General features: G+C 40.8%; 1 protein-coding gene across 1 annotated transcript; it reads right to left on the bottom strand.

Annotated features, from left to right (window-relative positions):
- Window positions 1–324: 324 nt before the first annotated feature.
- Window positions 325–4,675, bottom strand: LOC148099896 (uncharacterized). Its single transcript, XM_087849685.1, has 7 exons — window positions 4,545–4,675; window positions 3,320–3,444; window positions 2,917–3,039; window positions 2,669–2,696; window positions 2,546–2,581; window positions 567–642; window positions 325–439 (listed from the first exon to the last, which is right to left on the bottom strand). Exons 1-7 carry the CDS (start codon window positions 4,570–4,572, stop codon window positions 415–417), a joined length of 441 nt encoding a protein of 146 aa, XP_087705811.1. The 5' UTR covers window positions 4,573–4,675; the 3' UTR covers window positions 325–414.
- Between the last annotated feature and the right edge of the window lie 14,677 nt (window positions 4,676–19,352).

Below are 19,352 nucleotides of genomic sequence, written 5' to 3' on the forward strand. Positions count from 1 at the left end.
TGAAATGATTGAACTCAAAACAAAAAAAAATGAGTAAATGACACATGAAAGAGGAAATATAAAATCATATTTTCCCAGAACCTTTTCCTGCAGCGGTGGCATGTTTATAGAATTCAATATTAGAGATTATGTTACCTTACTTAGCGGAGGATAATTTCAACTCCAACATGAAAGTGGGGCAAAGCAGGGATATTTCTGTAATATAGGAACACTGCTACTCTAAATGTAGAGGAAGTACTGTAAAAAGCTTAAAAACTGTTTAGAGCATATATGTTTGAAGGCATTCATGATAAAGAATAAAGGATTATCATCAGCCGGTGTTGACGATGAATAAAAAGAACCAGAATTTTAATTACTTAACGGGCAGACAAATGAATTTCAGATGCTTTCTAGATGTGCTGGGCCTTCACATTTTTACTGGTTCCTCCTCAGGACACAACTGTAACAGAGCAATAACAGATCTTTATACATAATATGCAAGATGAGCATGAGGTTAAAGTGTGTGCAAAAGTGAACAGAAATGAACGAAGCCTGGTTATAAGTCTAAATATTTATATTTAAAATACCTCAAAAGTCCCAGCAGCAACACCAGCAGCAAGGACGACACGCTGGCAATATTGCTCCAGTACTGTCGAGAAATCCCTGCAAGAGCAAAGAGAGTTTAACGGTTCATCTGCTGAAATCTCCAATATACATGATTCTAATCAAAATCTATAAGACAGTCCTGTATCCCTCCTAAATTGGCGTCTTTGAAAGGTGGAAAGTTTTTCTCTAAAGATGGTGCTGTTTAGTAATAGACATTTCTCGACACTCCTTGTCTTTTATCTGTCTCGAATTGTCGCTTTTTTATTTAGTTTGCTTAAGAAAAAAGCTCTTTCTACTGAAACCTCAAGACAATTTCGACGGGTCTTTAACTGTCCATCCATTCGCTTCCGCTTATCCTTTTTCAGGGTCGCGGGGGGCGCTGGAGCCTATCCCAGCTCTCATAGGGCGAGAGGCAGGGTACACCCTTGACAGGTCACCAGTCTGTCGCAGGGCTAACACATAGGGACAGACAACCATTCACACCTAGTGACAATTTGGATTATCCAATTAACCTATCCCCACAACATGTCTTTGGACGGTGGGAGGAAGCCGGAGTACCCGGAGGGAACCCACGCAAACACGGGGAGAACATGCAAACTCCACACAGAAAGACCCCGGAATTGAACTCAGGACCTTCTTGCTGTGCGGCAACAGTGCTAACCACCGTGCCACCGTGCTGCCTGGTCTTTAACTGTCATCACCTAAATTCACACCTCTCAGAGACAAACCACATAGGTTCTAAATTTCCCTTTACAAGGGACAAACCCTAACTCACTTAGCTCACTGTGAAATCAGCGAGCAATGTCTTACAGTCCATAGATTTGTTTTACAATTCATTTACAAATTAATAACTGAGAAAATCAGGCCGGGAGTCTGTTGCCGTCTCGTGTGTTGTAATTATGAACTTTATATAAACTCTGAATTCTCCTATAGCTGTGTATTCGTCATCCTGCCTTTGTTAAAATGAATCGCTTTCTACGAACTACATCCTTGAACTGGGAAAGTGAGTTTTAAATGTTACATTACTGTCGGGGTCCTGGGTCTCCTGACCCAGCATTTTTAGTTCTTTGTGATTTTTGTATTATTGTACTTGTGTGATTTATTCTATGGTTTCTAGTTTTGATCCCTTGCCCTTCATCTCTGTGTCCCCTCTGTTCTGTGTAAGTCTGTGTCTGCATGTTTGAGTTTCCCTCTGGGTCTTTTGGTTCATCGAGTCCTCTGCCTTACTGGTTATGTCTCTGTGTTTCTTAGTTGCTGTCTCCACCGTGTCAAGTTCGCGTCTCTGTGTCATACTTCCTGTTTTACTTTGAAGGTCCGTGTCTTATGTGAATGTGTTCAGTTTACGCTTCCTTGTCTCGTCAGTTCTGATTTACCCCAGCTGTGCTCTCCTTCTGTGTCTCATTCCCCTCGTTACTTCCCAGTGTATTTAAACCCTGTGTTTCTCTGAGTCAGTGTCGCGTCATAACCTCAAGAAGCTGTGTGGGTTGCCTCCGTGTCTCCAGTGGTTTGTCTCCAGCTCCAGTTCAGTATTTCTGCTACAGTGTTTTTGTTTGTCTTTTGGTGAGTTTAGTTTAGTAAGAAGTTTTTCCCAGCAATAAAGCTGCGCTTTAAGTTGTACTTCTGTGTCTGAGTCCTGCATTTTGGATCCACCACTCCTGCCACACAGCCTACTATGACACATTACTACACAATAGTTACTTATTTATGAATGAGACGTGAGGCAAGACACTCCTCGTGACTCACTCATCAACAGGAAGTGGAGAAATGTGATGTAATAAAAAACAACAACACCATCTAAAGTCACACCCTACTCTTCCTGCAGTCATTTATCAGTGGTTGTTTCAGATCCTCATCTCGTTTTTTAATAATAGAGAAAAACTTTCATACCTGTTTTAACATGAAACTCATTTTTAATACAAATCTTAACTGCAATATAGTTTTCTACTTTGCTGTTCCCTACCTTTTCCCTCCAGAGGCGCCTGAATTATGCAGTCAACTGTAAAAATGAAAAACAATATCTACATTTGTATCAATGGATAAAAACATCAAATAATCTTTAAATGTTAAGGAGACAAATACTCACTGAAGCAATAAGCTGTTTGTTGTATCCTCTAAGTACAAAAATAGAAAGAGAAATTGGGTAAGTCTCATACGTGTACTGAGCTCATGAGAATGACTGTGTTTTTAAGTTAATGTCGATAAATGGATAACTGAAGAACTTTAACTTGTAATCTTCTAGTCTCACATAACCAATATGGTTTATACAGTATCTCTGCTTTAAATTGTTCATGTGTTACTCAGTAAGCAGGTCAAATGTCAGCAGTGTGACACCTCAGAGACGCAATCCCGAGTGTAGTTGAGCTGTGAGAAGCATGTGCGGGTAAAAAGAGTCCCAATACTGCTGTTAAACACCAGGTCATCTATTTTGTCCTTCTGGTTTGCCAGCACGTGCCCCTGAAGGGAAACGCATGACAAAATCACCACCTGTACAAAGTCAGTCTGAAGGTTTCAATAATAATGACGGTGTCGACAATAACTCAAGCTCATGAGGTGCTTATAATTTAGAAAGTCCTCTTTCCATATATATTTTGCATGTCAAACACAGGTGTAGCTTACAGCGCTAATGTGGCCAAAGACCAGTCACAAAATTTGTTTTATTGCACCTGTGCTTTTCATGCTTCAATTTTTTAACATAGAAGCAGAGGTTTGCTGGCAGAGCAGCTGTTGAACTTACAGTGCTGTTCAGCCAGGAGTAGGGACACTCAGCTGCCTTCAACTTTGAGACGCTGTAAAAAGTCCCCTGAGGAAGCTGAGTGGTATTGCACGCAAGGTGCTGTGCACAGCAAAGACTGAGGTAAGCTGGGGAGAAAAGACAAGAAGACCAGATGTAGTGATCTTTATTTGAGCATGAATTTATGCACCGTCACTTCTGGAAACTTGACTTCTTTACGTTATTATGACCAGGCCATATGTTTTCTATATGTGCCCAACAGGAATGGCCTGCATTTGTATAGCGCTTTACTCAGTTCCTAAGGACCCCAAAGCGCTTTACACTACATTCAGTCATTCACCCATTCACACACTGGTGATGGCAAGCTACATTGTAGCCACAGCTGCCCTGGGGCGCACTGACAGAGGCGAGGCAGCCGGACACTGGCGCCACCGGGCCCTCTGACCACCACCAGTAGGCAAACATGGGGTGGACCACAAGCTAAAATGTTTTGTTTTGTTTTTTTATGACAAAACCACTAACATTATTGGATTAATGTTAGTGGTTCTGTCATAATGGCTTGCGGTATTCGTGTGGTCATCTGAGACAGTGGATCAATTGTGAGAGCCCAAAAAGACCATATAACTTTTTTCTATCCCTGTAATCCCTGAGATGAGATGCGCACTCTAATCAGTAAATCTGGTAGTGCAGGGAGCCACACCTCTTACGCAATGCAAGTCCTACAGTAAAAAGAAAAAAAACAGATAGTGTTGGCTCAAAGCTATTTTCGTGGTATTCCCCGCTGCTGTCCAGTCAAAGCTTCCGCTTTGCACAGTGCATAAGGGTTGCCTGCTCCGTCAGAGCTGGCAAAAAATACCACGTGTTTTACGGCAACTACATGCCCCCCCCCCCCCCCCCCCCCCCCCAAAAAAAAGAAAACGAATAAATAAATGTAATAATAATAACAATAATAATAATTAATATAATAAAATACAAATGAATATGCTCAGGTGTTGCATCTAAGAATACTTTCCTTTGAGTGACTGAGTAAACACACTACTGTTTAGTGGTGATTAAGTTGATAAGGGTGATAAAAAAAAATAACAAACGCATCACATTGATGCAAATTCCCTGCGATGAGGGCTCACTTCACTTGACTGCAGTTGCTGACAGACTGAAGGTAACAATGTGAGAGCTGCACACTATTTGGCTTTAGTTGTCCAATGAAATGTTATATTAATCTACTTACGAATAATCCACAGAGCCAGAGTCCACATCGTCTTCGTAGCGAGTCTAGTCGATTCCAGTTTCTCCCGGACTATCACAGCGCGCAGTTCTCCACTGTGTCACCAAGACTACTCGCACTAACCTGCCTCCGCTATCAACACGCAGTGAAAGCAGGAGGAGAAGAGCGAGTGAACGGAGGGTCACGTGACTCACGGAAAAGTCCCATATAACTTTTCACCGATTACCATTTCCCTTCTTGTAGTAAAATGCGTGAGGCTGTTTTAGTTATTTACTAATGCAAATGTTTAACTGCTTTTAACTTTTCCGCATTGCCCAGCTGTTTAACGATGTAACAACGAAGGGAAAGCCACACAGTAACAATTTCACTGAGAAAATTAATTCATGATAATTCGAGATAAGGCAAAATTTGAAAAAAAGAAAAGGTAAATGGCCTGTATTTGTAAAGCGCTTTACTAGTCCCTAAGGACCCCAAAGCGCTTTACACATCCCGTCATCCACCCATTCACACACACATTCACCGGGACCTCTGACCATCACCAGTAGGCAACAGGTGAAGTGTCTTGCCCAAGGACACAACGACCGAGACTGTCCGAGCCGGGGCTCGAACCGGCAACCACAATCGCCCCTTGCAGAAAGAAAAAAGAACAAGAAGAAAATTAGGTTTTACCCTATAAACTACACGTGGCTTAAAGTAACTACAACACAATCAAAGCAAAGCAAATGAAAACAGCAGCAGACTGCTTTCAGAGAGAGAGAGAGAGAGAGAGCCATCTTTGAAGGAAATTATTATAGCTTACTGAGGCTCCCAAGCAGGAGATTTCCTTTACTGGGGAGGAGGAGCTATTAATTAGGACCTGAAAATGAGATCTCAAAAAAGCTCAGTGACATCACTGTCTGCTCTAGGATCTCCTCTTTGCTGGGCATACCTAAGATACCTCACCTGTGAGGAGCAGGAAGCATCTGTCCAGGACTTGTCAACATGGGATTTCTGAAGAATCCTCTGACAGTGGATTATTAGGACCCAGATCACCTGTAAAACGGTGACTGCTAGAATGAATCCAGGAAGTCTGGACGCTGGATCAACAAGTTTTGCTGATTCATGTTACATTAGAGATTCCTGAGCAGCTTTTTGCAGTTTGCACTGCTCTGCTCAGTAATGCCACTGCCATCAGCCAGTGCTGTTGCTAGGGAGACAAAAATGTGCATTTCTCGATTGGTTGGTAAATGGTTGCTGGCTGTGACGAGGGGAAATCCTTTAGAAAGAATTACCAGAAACCCCCTTGTGGTTTGTTAGCTTTGGCTGCTGTAAATTAGCTTTAAAACTGCGATAAAAACAGAGAATCTTTGCCTTTTAGACTCAGAAAGAGGTGCCTTAGAGCTGTGACCGAAACATTTCCAAAAGCCCGCACTTTTCACAGTTTTGCTGCCACTTGGCAAGTAGTTTGCAAGTTTTTGCAGACAAGTCAGCATTTACCATGCAACTATGGTTTTACCATGGTGGAAAAATTGGCCTCTCGGCGAACAATTTTGCCCAGAATTTTCCATATTGACTTTCAGGAATAAACAGCATCCAGTCACCAGCCACTCACTAGGCTTGTGTGACTGGGGCCTGACTACTCCTTGAAGGACACTAAATATTCTACAATAAAGTTGGTGAAATCTTTCGTCCAGCTATTGACAATGAGTCTGAATTTAACTGTGCACTTCATAATAATAAAATACATGCTTTCACAAATCAAGTTAATACACAATTTTCCTGAAGTGATTAAAATCAGAAAGAACATCTGGAAAAACAGCCAATGCATTAACCCTCTCAGGCTCAAATTAAGTTTTAGTTGCTAATGCACAACCAAGTCCTGCAGTGGTACTTCTGGGTAAAAAAAAAGCTCATAAAATATGTATGTGGGGTAATCAGGTTGCTAGTGTTTAACTGTTGCAAATCTGCAACGCCTGCCTTGAGAGGGTTAAATGAAATATGAGAATGTAAGCATCAAATAGGGGAAACCCAGAATCTTTCTCTGCAGCAGTTGTCACGGCCAGGGGATCAGCAGGCCGCTGACTAGTAGTGTTCTCTCTCTCTCTCTCTTGCGCTCTCTCTCTTGCTCTCTCTCTCGCTCTCTCGCCAGGGCGGAACTCATGGTGGGCTCACGCCCTCGGCCCACGCCCCTCTGAAGAGGAAACACCTGGGCCTCATCAGTGCAGCCAGCATTTAAGCCAGGGAGTGGCTTCTACTCATCGCTGGATCGTTGTGTGTGACTCGCGTCAGTGCAGCCCGGCTCTGAGCAAGTTCTCTTTTGCTTCCCTGCACAAAACCTCTGACGTGTGTTTCCTTCTGTACATAGATCCCCTGGACCCGACTCTGCATTCCCCGAGCGGATTCCTTTTTTGTGTGAGTGTTTGGAGAGAGAGTGGTCACGATAGGAGAGAGTCAGAAGAGGAGCAAGTTTCTTTTCCCTACCTGGATTTCCCCGGAGCCTTTTCCCTGTCACCGCTTTGTATATAGCACTACCCCCTGCACTGTTTGTATATACACCTGGTGGAACTGTAGTAAATACTGACTGTGCCTCTGAGTCCTGCGTGTGAGTCCTCAAGCGAACCGTGACAGCAGTGGCATCTTTACAGGAGTCAATACTGGAAAGTAGTATGAGATGATAAAACCAAAAAGTAATTAGCTGTGATAGAAACATGTTGCAACCTCAAAGAAACAAAGTAAGAAGGTTAGAAATGGTTATTCAACAAAAAGCAGCATATAAGTATTTTATGACTAAAACTGTGGCACCTTTTATGAATGCATGAACATGTCTTTTTTCTAGTCACCCTTTGACTCCATGATCCTTGTTAGCACTGTAACAGAATTATAATTTAAAATGTCCCTGATGAGGCTGGAGATGTAAAATTTCAGCAACTGACAAAATGTCATTAGTTTTATAGTTTTCTGATTTCCAAAGTCTCACTTAAAGTTCAGTCTATACAATAAACACTACTCCAAGTACTGACTGAAGCTGAAAAAAATCAAATTGATAAAAAAAATATATATATATTGGAATTTTTAAATATTGTAGATTGTTTTTTATTCTTTGAATCTGGAAAACGCATCTTAATTTTTCAAATACCAGACAACTGTGATTGAAAAGACTGAAGTTAAATAAAAACAAATAAAAACAAAAACTTCCATGAAGCAGGTATAACAGATCTGATGAGCTTCCTCAAATCACACCAATACACGTGATTCTCCTGAAGTAATTGCACTCAGAGAACATCTGAAAAATGAGTAAAGCAATAAATAACATATGAGAGAGTAAACATAAAAAGGTGTTTTCACTGAACCTTTTCCTGCAACAGTGGCATGTTTACAGGACTTGATAGAGGAGAAATTTTGATGAAATATAAAAAGACACCTTCTTTGCTTCTAGCTTCGCTGTATCTAACTCCACATTATCTGTGCTGATTCTTCACACTGTTATCAGCACTGTAACAGATCAATAACAGATCAGATGCCAGATGAGTTGGAGACTGTTGTTGACATTATTGTAATGATAACTTATGGTACGATCAGATGTTTTCATTGTTAGACCACCTGTCCCTCTCTGTGCTTGCTATTTATTATTAGAGAGCTCATAATCTTTATGGTAATCAGCTGTGTTGAGAAGTATGTGAGGTGACTGATGCCAGTTTTGAGAAATAAATAATGATTTCTGAAAATACTTCAGTCTTCCTTCCTTATTACTAACATTTACAAATTTATAAAAGAAGGGCCTTCACTTCAAACATTGTTCTCTTTTAGTGGTTATAAAGTACATAAAATGTAAAAACTAAAGTTAAACACAACAAACACATAATAGCAAATGTGGTTAAGGTGTGGTCAGATTGTCATTTCCTTTTTGGTTCAGAATAATCCTGACTGTGTCAGGAATAATTGATTGTTTTGAGTAAGTGCTGTGGCTGCTGTTATGCCACACTTGTAAATCTCTACTGCAGGCACTCACTAAAAAGTGACAGTATAAAGATGAACGTAGCTAGCGTGACGTAAACTCCCATTCTGAAACCTTAAGATGTCGCCATCTGGGTTGCAAGAGACTGGTTGTGACAAGTGGTGGGTCTGATTGTCAAACAACTTGCTCAGTGGCAGATGATTTCTAATTGACAGTCATTAGTCAATGAACAAGTAAAGAATGCTATGACTTGTCCTCCTTTTTGAAACGTGGTATGACTGAGAATTACAGAATAGATTTATGTTTTTATTTAGACCATGAACTCATGTGCAAAGTGTTTAGAGAGGTCAAGAAAGAAAGCCCTTTTCCCTAAGACTTCAATCTCATTGACGTCTTGCTGCAGGTTTAAGGCACTTACGAAGTGCACTAATTTTTATAACCCAGAAGCCATTCTGTTTCCCATTTTTGGCTCGACGCTACAATTACTCTCAGTGGTGATCTGAGACTCTCTTGTTGAGATTTATTAGTGCAGTGAGGGAAGTGAAATGAAGTTTAAAATGTGTGTCAAACTGTTAAACTGTTACGGCCCTAGCAGGGCCTCCTCCTGAAGGTGCCTGTGTGGGAGTGTCCTTCAATTGCCTCTGCCTGAGGTGCCACCTTTCCCTTTTACACAGCTGACTCTCGTCAGTAATTAAAAGTATTTAATCCCAGGGAAAGGTGAGCTCTGGGCCAGAGTGCCATTAGTGTGGTTACAGCTAGTGAGCTGAGTTTGTTGCCGTGTTTGCAGCTAGTGAGCTGCACTCTTTTTGACTTACTTTGTGCTTTATTGACTAACATTTGAGTTTTGTTTGTTTCTTTAAATGGTGATAGCGGCTTGTCCGTCTCTTTTAGTTAGTTTTTAACAGAAACTTTAATAAAACTCTTTAATTTAACCCTTTTGCCTCCTTGACTCCTTTTCCTGACCCGGACACTTTTTGTTACTTCCCCCTCACCGCCTAGACCCCTCAGGGGAACGTAACAAAACATCAATGAAATACCTGCAAATGCAGCCCAGAAGTACCACCATTACCAGCAATGCTGTGACAGAGAAACTGATAATGTTACTACAGTCGTTTCGGGGAGACATCACAAACATTATGCAAACTCATCTCAATGGAAATAAACATATCATCAAACATCCCTATAAAATAAAGCAGAAGGATACTCACTGACACAATATGCTGTGCGCTGTGTCCCCAAGTTCAGAATAAAGACATTATAACATGTCATAGTTATAAAAATGCGGCTGAAATGTCAGGTGTAAAGTGGTTACAGTTTATATTATTCCAGTTACATGTATCTAATCTGGCTTTTAAAGTGTCTTTCCATTAAACTATTCATGTGTTAGTCGGTATGCAGTTAAAAAGTGAGCAGTGTAACACCTCAGAGATGCAGTCTCGAGTATAGTTGAGCTGGCTCAAACATCTGCTGTTTGCAACACTCCTGTCACTGCTTTTCAATATCAGGTCATTTATTTGTCCCTTCTGGTTTGCCATCACATGACCCTGAAGGTAACATATGGCATAATCCCAATAGTTTTACAAATTCATTCAGTCAGAGGATTAAAATAGTGACAATGGAGACATCAAAACAATATGTATGAGAAACATCTGTATGTCATAGTGCTGTGCTTTTTTTAACACTCAAGCATGCTAAACTTACCCTTGCATTATCCCAACGGTAGTCACAGTCCACTGCTGGGAACTCTATGACATATATTCCTGACTGGCAGCTCTCCTTCTCAACTTCCCCTCTGTTTGATCTGAGTTACTAAAAGGAACCTCCTTATTCTGTTTGTGACTTTTAGAGAACAATACGCAATTATCTGATGCATTATGATTCACTGTGCTGTTCACAAGGTCAACAAGCTCTACATGAAGTCAGTGCTCAAGTTTTGCTGTTGACTTCCAGTACTTTTTTAAATAGCTAGTTATTTGTATTCCATATAGAAGCCCCATCCATGTCTGGGTTATCTCTCTCTTGGCCTCAACTTCTCCATACCAGAGAGACTTTATTAATGCCAGGGGGAAATTAAGTTGTCATAGGAGCAAATGTAAAACAAACATAAAGCACTCATATAAAGTGTAGAAACAGAGATATTGATAGATAACTATTAAGATAAAGGACAAGTATATGTATATATATATTATGGTGTACAAAAGTGATAGGATGCACTGAGGTTTGATTAATTTTGACCCAACCAGATGAATTAAAGCATCTGATAGCAGCAGGAAGGAACGACTTCCTGTAATGTTCCCTCAGACAGCGAGCTTGAAGGAACCTGTTCCTAAAACTGCTCTTCAGATTGTCCTGTGTGTTATGGAGGGGGTGGGAGTCATTGTCCATGATTTCTAGCAGTCTTGCCAGCATTCTGTCACTGATCCCCATCTCCAGGGTGGCGAACTTAATGCCAACAACAGACTTTGTTCAGTCTGCTTTGATGCCTGCACCCCAGCATGCCCCAGCAAAGAAAATGGTGCTCACAACAACAGACTGATAAAACATATAAAGCAGCCCGCTGCATACATTGGAGAATCTGAGCCTTCGTAGAAAGTCAAACCCTTTTTGTAGACAGCATCCATGTTGCCAGACCACTCCAGCTTGTGATCCAGTTGGACTCCCAAATACTTACAGGATGTGAATATTTTGACATCAGTCCCACCATTGCAGACAGGGAAGGGTCGGGATCTGTTTCTACTAAAGTCCACCACCAGCTCCTTTGTTCTGGCCACATTCAGCAGCAGGCAATTTACCTCAGAACACCTCACAAAGCGATCAATCAGTCTTCTTTACTCCTCTTCCCATCCCATTTCCACACTTCCAGTAATGGCCATGTCATCAGAGTATTTCTGAAGGAGATACGTTTATATGATGTATGTGAAGTCAGTCGTATAGCTGGTGAAGAGGAAAGGGGACAGCACAGTTCCCTGGGTGAACTGTGTTGCTGTTCAGACTCTCTGACACAAAGCACTGCAGTCTCAGTTCACCGAGTATGCCCTTCAAGTTGTTTGTAACCCAAGGTTTGTTATTTGGGTAGCAGTCATTTGTATGCTGGTGTGAACAGGACAGCAGGTTGTGATCTGACCTGCCCAGTGGAGAGAGGGTAGTGAAGGTGTAGGTGTCTCTGACATTAGTATAGAATAGGTCCAGTTTTCTATTGTCTCTTGTGATGCATTTGACAAACTGGTGAAAGGTTGGAAGTAAAGTCACCCATGATGAAGATGAAGGCACCCAGATGCTTTGTTTGGAGAGGCGCAGTCACAGAGCTGATGACTACATCAGCCTTGCCAGATGGAGGGATGTAGACAGTGATAGCGATCATGCTTGTAAACTCCCTCAGCAGATAATACGGGCAAATTCTGATGACAAGTAGCTTGACGTTGCGGTTGCAAAATCTCCTTAACAGATACATGTAGCAGGTTACACCACCTGCAGTTCACAAACACACCCACCCCACCTCCTTTCTTCTTGCAGTCATTCCACAGATCAAGTGTGGAAAGAGTATCAACAACAAAGTAACTGAAAACAAAATAATTAAAATGGTAAGATTAAAATTTTAAACAGAAAAGATGAAAAGCAACAGAAAAACTAAAGACATTAAAGAACCTCATGAACATTGGGAGCCGCTACAACAGGTTGCCACCGGGACAGCGCCATCTTTTGTCTAATCTAATAGTCTAATAATGCAGTCACTAGTTAGATCACTTTTGCAAATGCAATGTCAGACTTAACTTCTGAATCTACTGTACAAAAAAAAGGAAAGAAGTGGAAAATACCAGATAAAAACAATTAAAAGGGAAAAAACAATCTGATCACGCTGGGAGAAGAGCACCTAAGAGCGAGAGACGGAGCGCCACAAGTGTCTGACAAAGCGTCTGAGGAGGTGTGAAATCCTGCCCTGTATACATCACGGCCTTGCATGTGCTGTTATCCTTCTCTTCCCACATGATTAAACTTTACAGTAGGTTTCATAAAGGTGCTAAAGTGTCTCGCACAGCAGAGGATATTTTTAATAAGGCTTCTTTCTAAACGAATGAGCAAGAACGTCCTGTTAGAGAACACATGATTTGCTGCACATTGCAGTTATCGAAAACAACCACGCAACGTAATCCGTGAAAAACAAAGTTTACGAGATTTTTGGTATTTAATAAAGGATTTTGTATAAAACCGCACAGAGGTAAATCGCCTTTTGCATTTTTTTTTCTTCTGGATGGATTCCCGGTTGGTTATTGTCACGATTCCACTCGGATGAAAGTTTAAAACCCGCCAACCAGCCAAATGGCTGGTAAGCTTTTAGCTAATATCCTGAACTGAACTGTGTACTGCTGCTTTTGTTATGTAAATAAGGTGGTGCTGAGTCGTTAGGGTTAGGGGTTAGGGTTAGCCTAACCCTAGGGTTAGGGTTAGCCTAACCCTAACCCACAAGGAAACTTGTGTTTCTGTTTGCCATCTTAGGGAGAAATCAACACACATGGGTGTATTTCCTTTGTTGCTGAGATTTATTGATAAAAACAGTACAAAAAAAACAAACAAAAAACCACATGTGTATCTGTAGCAGTGAACACATCGCACAGTGGCATGATTGTTCTTGCATTTGTGTTTGACCTAACACATGGCTCTTTTTCCAGGGCTAGGTGTGGAGGGTTGTGTCCAAAGCAACTGTTCTTTTCTTGCCTTCTTCCCAGCCATATGAGAGTGAGCCAACTCTCTTGCAAATGTACTTCCCTTGCCAAGATATGGGAAGACATTGCAAATGTACTTGGATTTTAGGTCGCAAGCCACCCAAAACTTGATCCCAAACTTGTCAGGTTTACTTGCTATATACTGCAGGGTTAGGGTTATACTGTGGGTTTCACAGGTTTGCTGAGCAGCAGCCTAGTAAACCCCGCAAGAGGACAATTTCATTGACCTCAACAGGAAAGGAAGTTCACAGCTTTTAGCAGCTCCCCACCCCCACACACTAACAAAGAGGCAGTTGGCAGTTAGCCACCCAAAACTTGATCCCAAACTTGTCAGGTTTACTTGCTATATACTGCAGGGTTAGGGTTATACTGTGGGTTTCACAGGTTTGCTGAGCAGCAGCCTAGTAAACCCCGCAAGAGGACAATTTCATTGACCTCAACAGGAAAGGAAGTTCACAGCTTTTAGCAGCTCCCCACCCCCACACACTAACAAAGAGGCAGTTGGCAGTTAGCCACCCAAAACTTGATCCCAAACTTGTCAGGTTTACTTGCTATATACTGCAGGGTTAGGGTTATACTGTGGGTTTCACAGGTTTGCTGAGCAGCAGCCTAGTAAACCCCGCAAGAGGACAATTTCATTGACCTCAACAGGAAAGGAAGTTCACAGCTTTTAGCAGCTCCCCACCCCCACACACTAACAAAGAGGCAGTTGGTAGTTAGAAATCAGCAATCATTCACACACCCCCACTCCCCCACTCCTCAAGTAACAACCTAATTTACATATGAATTGATGCTAAAAGACTAGCCAGTTTAGCTTCCACTTGGCTGACTTGGGCTTAGAAAAGCCTGGGACTTCCAGTGTTAAAACCCGCCAACCAGCCAAATGGCTGGTAAGCTTTTAGCTAATATCCTGAACTGAACTGTGTACTGCTGCTTTTGTTATGTAAATAAGGTGGTGCTGAGTCGTTAGGGTTAGGGGTTAGGGTTAGCCTAACCCTAGGGTTAGGGTTAGCCTAACCCTAACCCACAAGGAAACTTGTGTTTCTGTTTGCCATCTTAGGGAGAAATCAACACACATGGGTGTATTTCCTTTGTTGCTGAGATTTATTGATAAAAACAGTACAAAAAAAACAAACAAAAAACCACATGTGTATCTGTAGCAGTGAACACATCGCACAGTGGCATGATTGTTCTTGCATTTGTGTTTGACCTAACACATGGCTCTTTTTCCAGGGCTAGGTGTGGAGGGTTGTGTCCAAAGCAACTGTTCTTTTCTTGCCTTCTTCCCAGCCATATGAGAGTGAGCCAACTCTCTTGCAAATGTACTTCCCTTGCCAAGATATGGGAAGACATTGCAAATGTACTTGGATTTTAGGTCGCAAGCCACCCAAAACTTGATCCCAAACTTGTCAGGTTTACTTGCTATATACTGCAGGGTTAGGGTTATACTGTGGGTTTCACAGGTTTGCTGAGCAGCAGCCTAGTAAACCCCGCAAGAGGACAATTTCATTGACCTCAACAGGAAAGGAAGTTCACAGCTTTTAGCAGCTCCCCACCCCCACACACTAACAAAGAGGCAGTTGGCAGTTAGCCACCCAAAACTTGATCCCAAACTTGTCAGGTTTACTTGCTATATACTGCAGGGTTAGGGTTATACTGTGGGTTTCACAGGTTTGCTGAGCAGCAGCCTAGTAAACCCCGCAAGAGGACAATTTCATTGACCTCAACAGGAAAGGAAGTTCACAGCTTTTAGCAGCTCCCCACCCCCACACACTAACAAAGAGGCAGTTGGCAGTTAGCCACCCAAAACTTGATCCCAAACTTGTCAGGTTTACTTGCTATATACTGCAGGGTTAGGGTTATACTGTGGGTTTCACAGGTTTGCTGAGCAGCAGCCTAGTAAACCCCGCAAGAGGACAATTTCATTGACCTCAACAGGAAAGGAAGTTCACAGCTTTTAGCAGCTCCCCACCCCCACACACTAACAAAGAGGCAGTTGGTAGTTAGAAATCAGCAATCATTCACACACCCCCACTCCCCCACTCCTCAAGTAACAACCTAATTTACATATGAATTGATGCTAAAAGACTAGCCAGTTTAGCTTCCACTTGGCTGACTTGGGCTTAGAAAAGCCTGGGACTTCCAGTGTTAAAAGGGAAAGACGTGCAGTCTTTTCCTCTTGACTGTAATCTTTTCTTTATTGTTGAAATGCATCTTGCACCAATCCCGCTTAATGCAGCAGGTAAACCGCCGATCGATCGAATGTCATACCTCTCCCCAGGGGAGGGTAAAGCAGGTCAAGACTCCTTTATTTATACGTTTCTTTTGATTGTATTTATTAAAAGCAACATAGTGACACGTATAGATTGTGGCGTAAAAGACCACGCAAACCATTAATTTTATCCGTGTAGTGTTTTTTGCAATTTACCTATAAGGGAATCTTCTATGCCAGATCAAAGCCTTTTTGTTCTTTTTCATTTCCCTAAAATCTTTAGTCCGGAATTTTTGTGGTTTAGCAGAGTGCACTGCTAAAAGCGAGGCTGCTGCTGTCACACAGTACTGTGACACAATACAGCCCAGCCTCACAATTAGTTAATTTTAGACTGAAATCCTGGAACATAAAATGCATTGTTACTAGTTGAATTGTTACCAAATTTAAAATCCATTTGTGGCAGTGGAGTGTGATTCGTGACTCATCTGCAGGGGAAGAGATAGGCCAGTGGATGTCAGTGAGCTGTCATGAATCTGAGGGTGTCTACTTCTTGTGCAATAGTCCAAGACATGGAAGTCAAGACTGAAAACCTCTGAGAAAAGTCTGCAAGAGTGATTAGTGGGTGCATAGTCTCTACTTGCCTAGATGTTACATGGTGGAGCTATAAGTGAGAACACAAATGTCCAAAGTCACTCAGATCGGATGTGTGATGTCCGATAGTGTTCCAGCTCCTGCAAGCCGCCTAGCATTTCCATTAGTAAGAATAAATCTGACAGACATTTCCTGTTGTGTGCTGCATGAGGAAAAGAGCTTGCATGAGTTACTTCTTGGACACTGATAAACAGGTACCTGCATGTAGTTTTATCTTGATAATTCAGAGGTGGTTTAGTTCCCATGCTCAGAACTCCTACCCTTGGATTCAGTATTCAAGATTTCTGAAAGTCTGTTCAATTAGTGAAATGGGGGGAATTGTAAGAGGATTCAGTATGTGTTAATATATTTGATTAAATTTACAGTCAATCTGAGAATTGCACAGGATGCTGTGTAGAGTTTTGTTTTGGTCAAACTGGTTTCCCTGTGTCTTTTTTCCAGTTTCGAGCAAAGCCACTGTAGTGCTGTGTGCTCCAGTTCCTTTTGTCCTTTCAAAGTTTGCTAACTTTGAGCTGAGAATCCCTTAATACAGAAGTATTTTGTTAGAAGATCCACAGAAAAACCTGGGCATGACTTATGCCATAATCAACCAGCCCAGCTCCTGGTCAGAGCCACATCATGACTCTGCAAGTCCAGCTTTTCCTGTGAATTGATCCTCTGGAATCTCCTAGCAGGACTGATATGTCTGATTAGACAGAGTGAGTCAAATTACAATAACTTTTGACATTTAAATTTCGGAAGTTTGGAAACACAGTTACTGACAGTATGTCAAAACTGCTTTTTGAATGCACTTTACTTGAAAATCCCCAGCCTCAATAGAAAAACTAACAAATGAATTAAGTTTGTGAGTTTCTAATTTAGTGCAAAGATATATTCCTTGCGATTTATATAAAACTGCCATGTGGGAAATATTGTAACCTCAGTTTTTTGATTTGTTCTTCCTTTTTTTTACATAGATTGCAACACGCTGATGCCTTTTGAAACATTTTTAATGATTTGGCCATATCAGACAAATAATGAGATCTGCTGAGTGACACAGAAGGTATACATATTTATTTTGGTGAGGGGAAAGTATATTACTTGTTCAGCATGTCCTAATTAGCAGTGGTGCATGGAGGGGGTGGCACAAATGCTCAGTGGGAATGTCTCGTGATATGTTTGTGGAACAGCCAGTAAGATTCAAGAGCTTAAGAAATCTTCATGTTTGCTGAAAATATCTTAATCAATCAATCCTTAATCATCAAACACACAAGCTGTTTCTGTGCAATCTGGCACACAACTGGTCCGCTAGCAAAAGGTACAGTTGATGTGCGATAACTTTCCTCTGAGTGATAATAATGACTTTATTTGTGCCTTTTCAAACACATATCATTTTATATTGTTGCGGAAAGAATCAAAGCAATGATTGACTTCCTCAGGAAACACAAGAACCTCAGTTTGGCCAGGGTTAAGAGGGAGGAAATTTGAAGACATCCACTTATTTATGGGAGTTATACACTCATCAAGGGTGGAGAGCTTGCCAATGTGGTTTGGCAATGGAGATGGGAAAGTTGTAAGAAAGAGAGGACAAGAGAGGAAACCCTATGCAACATTTGTTTATGTATTGCGCAATAAGCAGTAAATCTCAGATGCAGCAGCTGCCCAGGTCTGTTGGTTACTTCCTACCCACAAAAAAACATATAAAAAAAAAAACAAATCTACAGCAGAAATTAGAACTTCTTCTTTCTAATCTTTTTTTTTTTAAATAAGTGGTTTCCGTACACCAGAACTTGTGATTCCACCAACTGCCAACCACACTATATTTATATTTTCCAGCTTCCTCTTCTCCCAGTAAATCCCATCAGTTTATTTACTAAATAAAAAAATAAGATAACTTTTAACTTTAAACTTAAGTGAGCATCAATATATAAAATATGTGCAATTTTCATTTAGGGTTGTGTTTTTTTTTTTGTAAAACTGCTCCCAGCATGTCCAGTAATGGTCTGTGTAGAAAGATATGAAAACAGTGAAACCTTTGTGCTACAGCTGGTGGTAATTTTTGAAGAGAGAAAAAAAATCCCTGCCCTCAAAGCAGTACAGCGATTCTTCCCATCATAGACGCAAAGATCTCTATGACTCACTTCCTATCACAAGATTCTTCACCTAACAAAATACCCTATCTTACCATCTCATTTTTTTCTCTCCACTTGTTAAAATCACGAGATAACAGACCACACATAGGTTTTGCTGCAAAAAAGAAAACAGAAGTCTCTTTAAATATAAATGTTACAGTTTTAATAAGAAAATACATTGAAAAAGCAAAATTAAGATACAGTGACGTTAAACATACAACTGTAATGAAGCAGGCAGGATTAACAGATTCAGTCATAGTTCGTATAAAACATGTTTATATAACTTATCTTTAATAAAACAGAAGCACTAGTACTGTACACCAGGTACGGTATGATTTATATTTAAACAAAGGTTTCTCCAAAAACAAGTGCCAACACTAGAGTGGTATTAATGTTTTATAGTTTCATTTCACTGCAGTTTTACTGTGATGTTAACATATCTTTAGAAATATATATAAACTGTCAATGTTTCCATATATATGTACACACACCTATATAAATGCACTTTGTTTATATATAGCATCAAGTCACTCTGCTGTGTGTGTTGATCTCAGACTTAAATGCAAAAAGATCAGTTTCACTCTGTTGGAAAACTACTGGAGAGAACTTTGTATGTATTAAAAAAGTATATAAATTATTTTAATTCATATTTGTAGATAGAAATATTTTTCTTAATGCTATGCATGTTTAACAAAGACATGGTTCAACACAGGGTTAACAAAAAGATTAAAGTTTAAAATCTACACAAAAGGGGTTTTTGTAATGCTATAGGCAGTAGGAAGTGAAAGTTCTCGTGCTTCATTATGGCACAAACATTTCTGACAGCTTCAACTTTGAAAAGAGACGCTGGTTTTTCAAAGTTGAAGCTCAAGCTACTATGTTGCTGCTGGCTTTTGGTTTGAGGTTTCCACAACCTCAGGACTCCACTCTGAACCAAATAATTACATGACACTGGTGACTGTGAATGTGAATGCAAAGACTGAAACTAATTAAACACTGACTGTGCTTGGTTGGAAGAACAAATTGCTATTGATATATAACGGAAATCAGACACATGCCTTAGTGTCTGAAAGTACCAAATGCCTGTCACAGGTACGGATGGATATTGTTCTGATCTTGTGAATATCAGAACATACTAAATCCTACAAATACTGTATTTAACCAGATGCTTCTTTCTGGATG

Source organism: Neolamprologus brichardi, chromosome 13 (assembly GCF_056152115.1).
Source record: "Neolamprologus brichardi isolate AB-2024 chromosome 13, ASM5615211v1, whole genome shotgun sequence".
Taxonomy (NCBI): Eukaryota; Metazoa; Chordata; class Actinopteri; order Cichliformes; family Cichlidae; genus Neolamprologus; species Neolamprologus brichardi.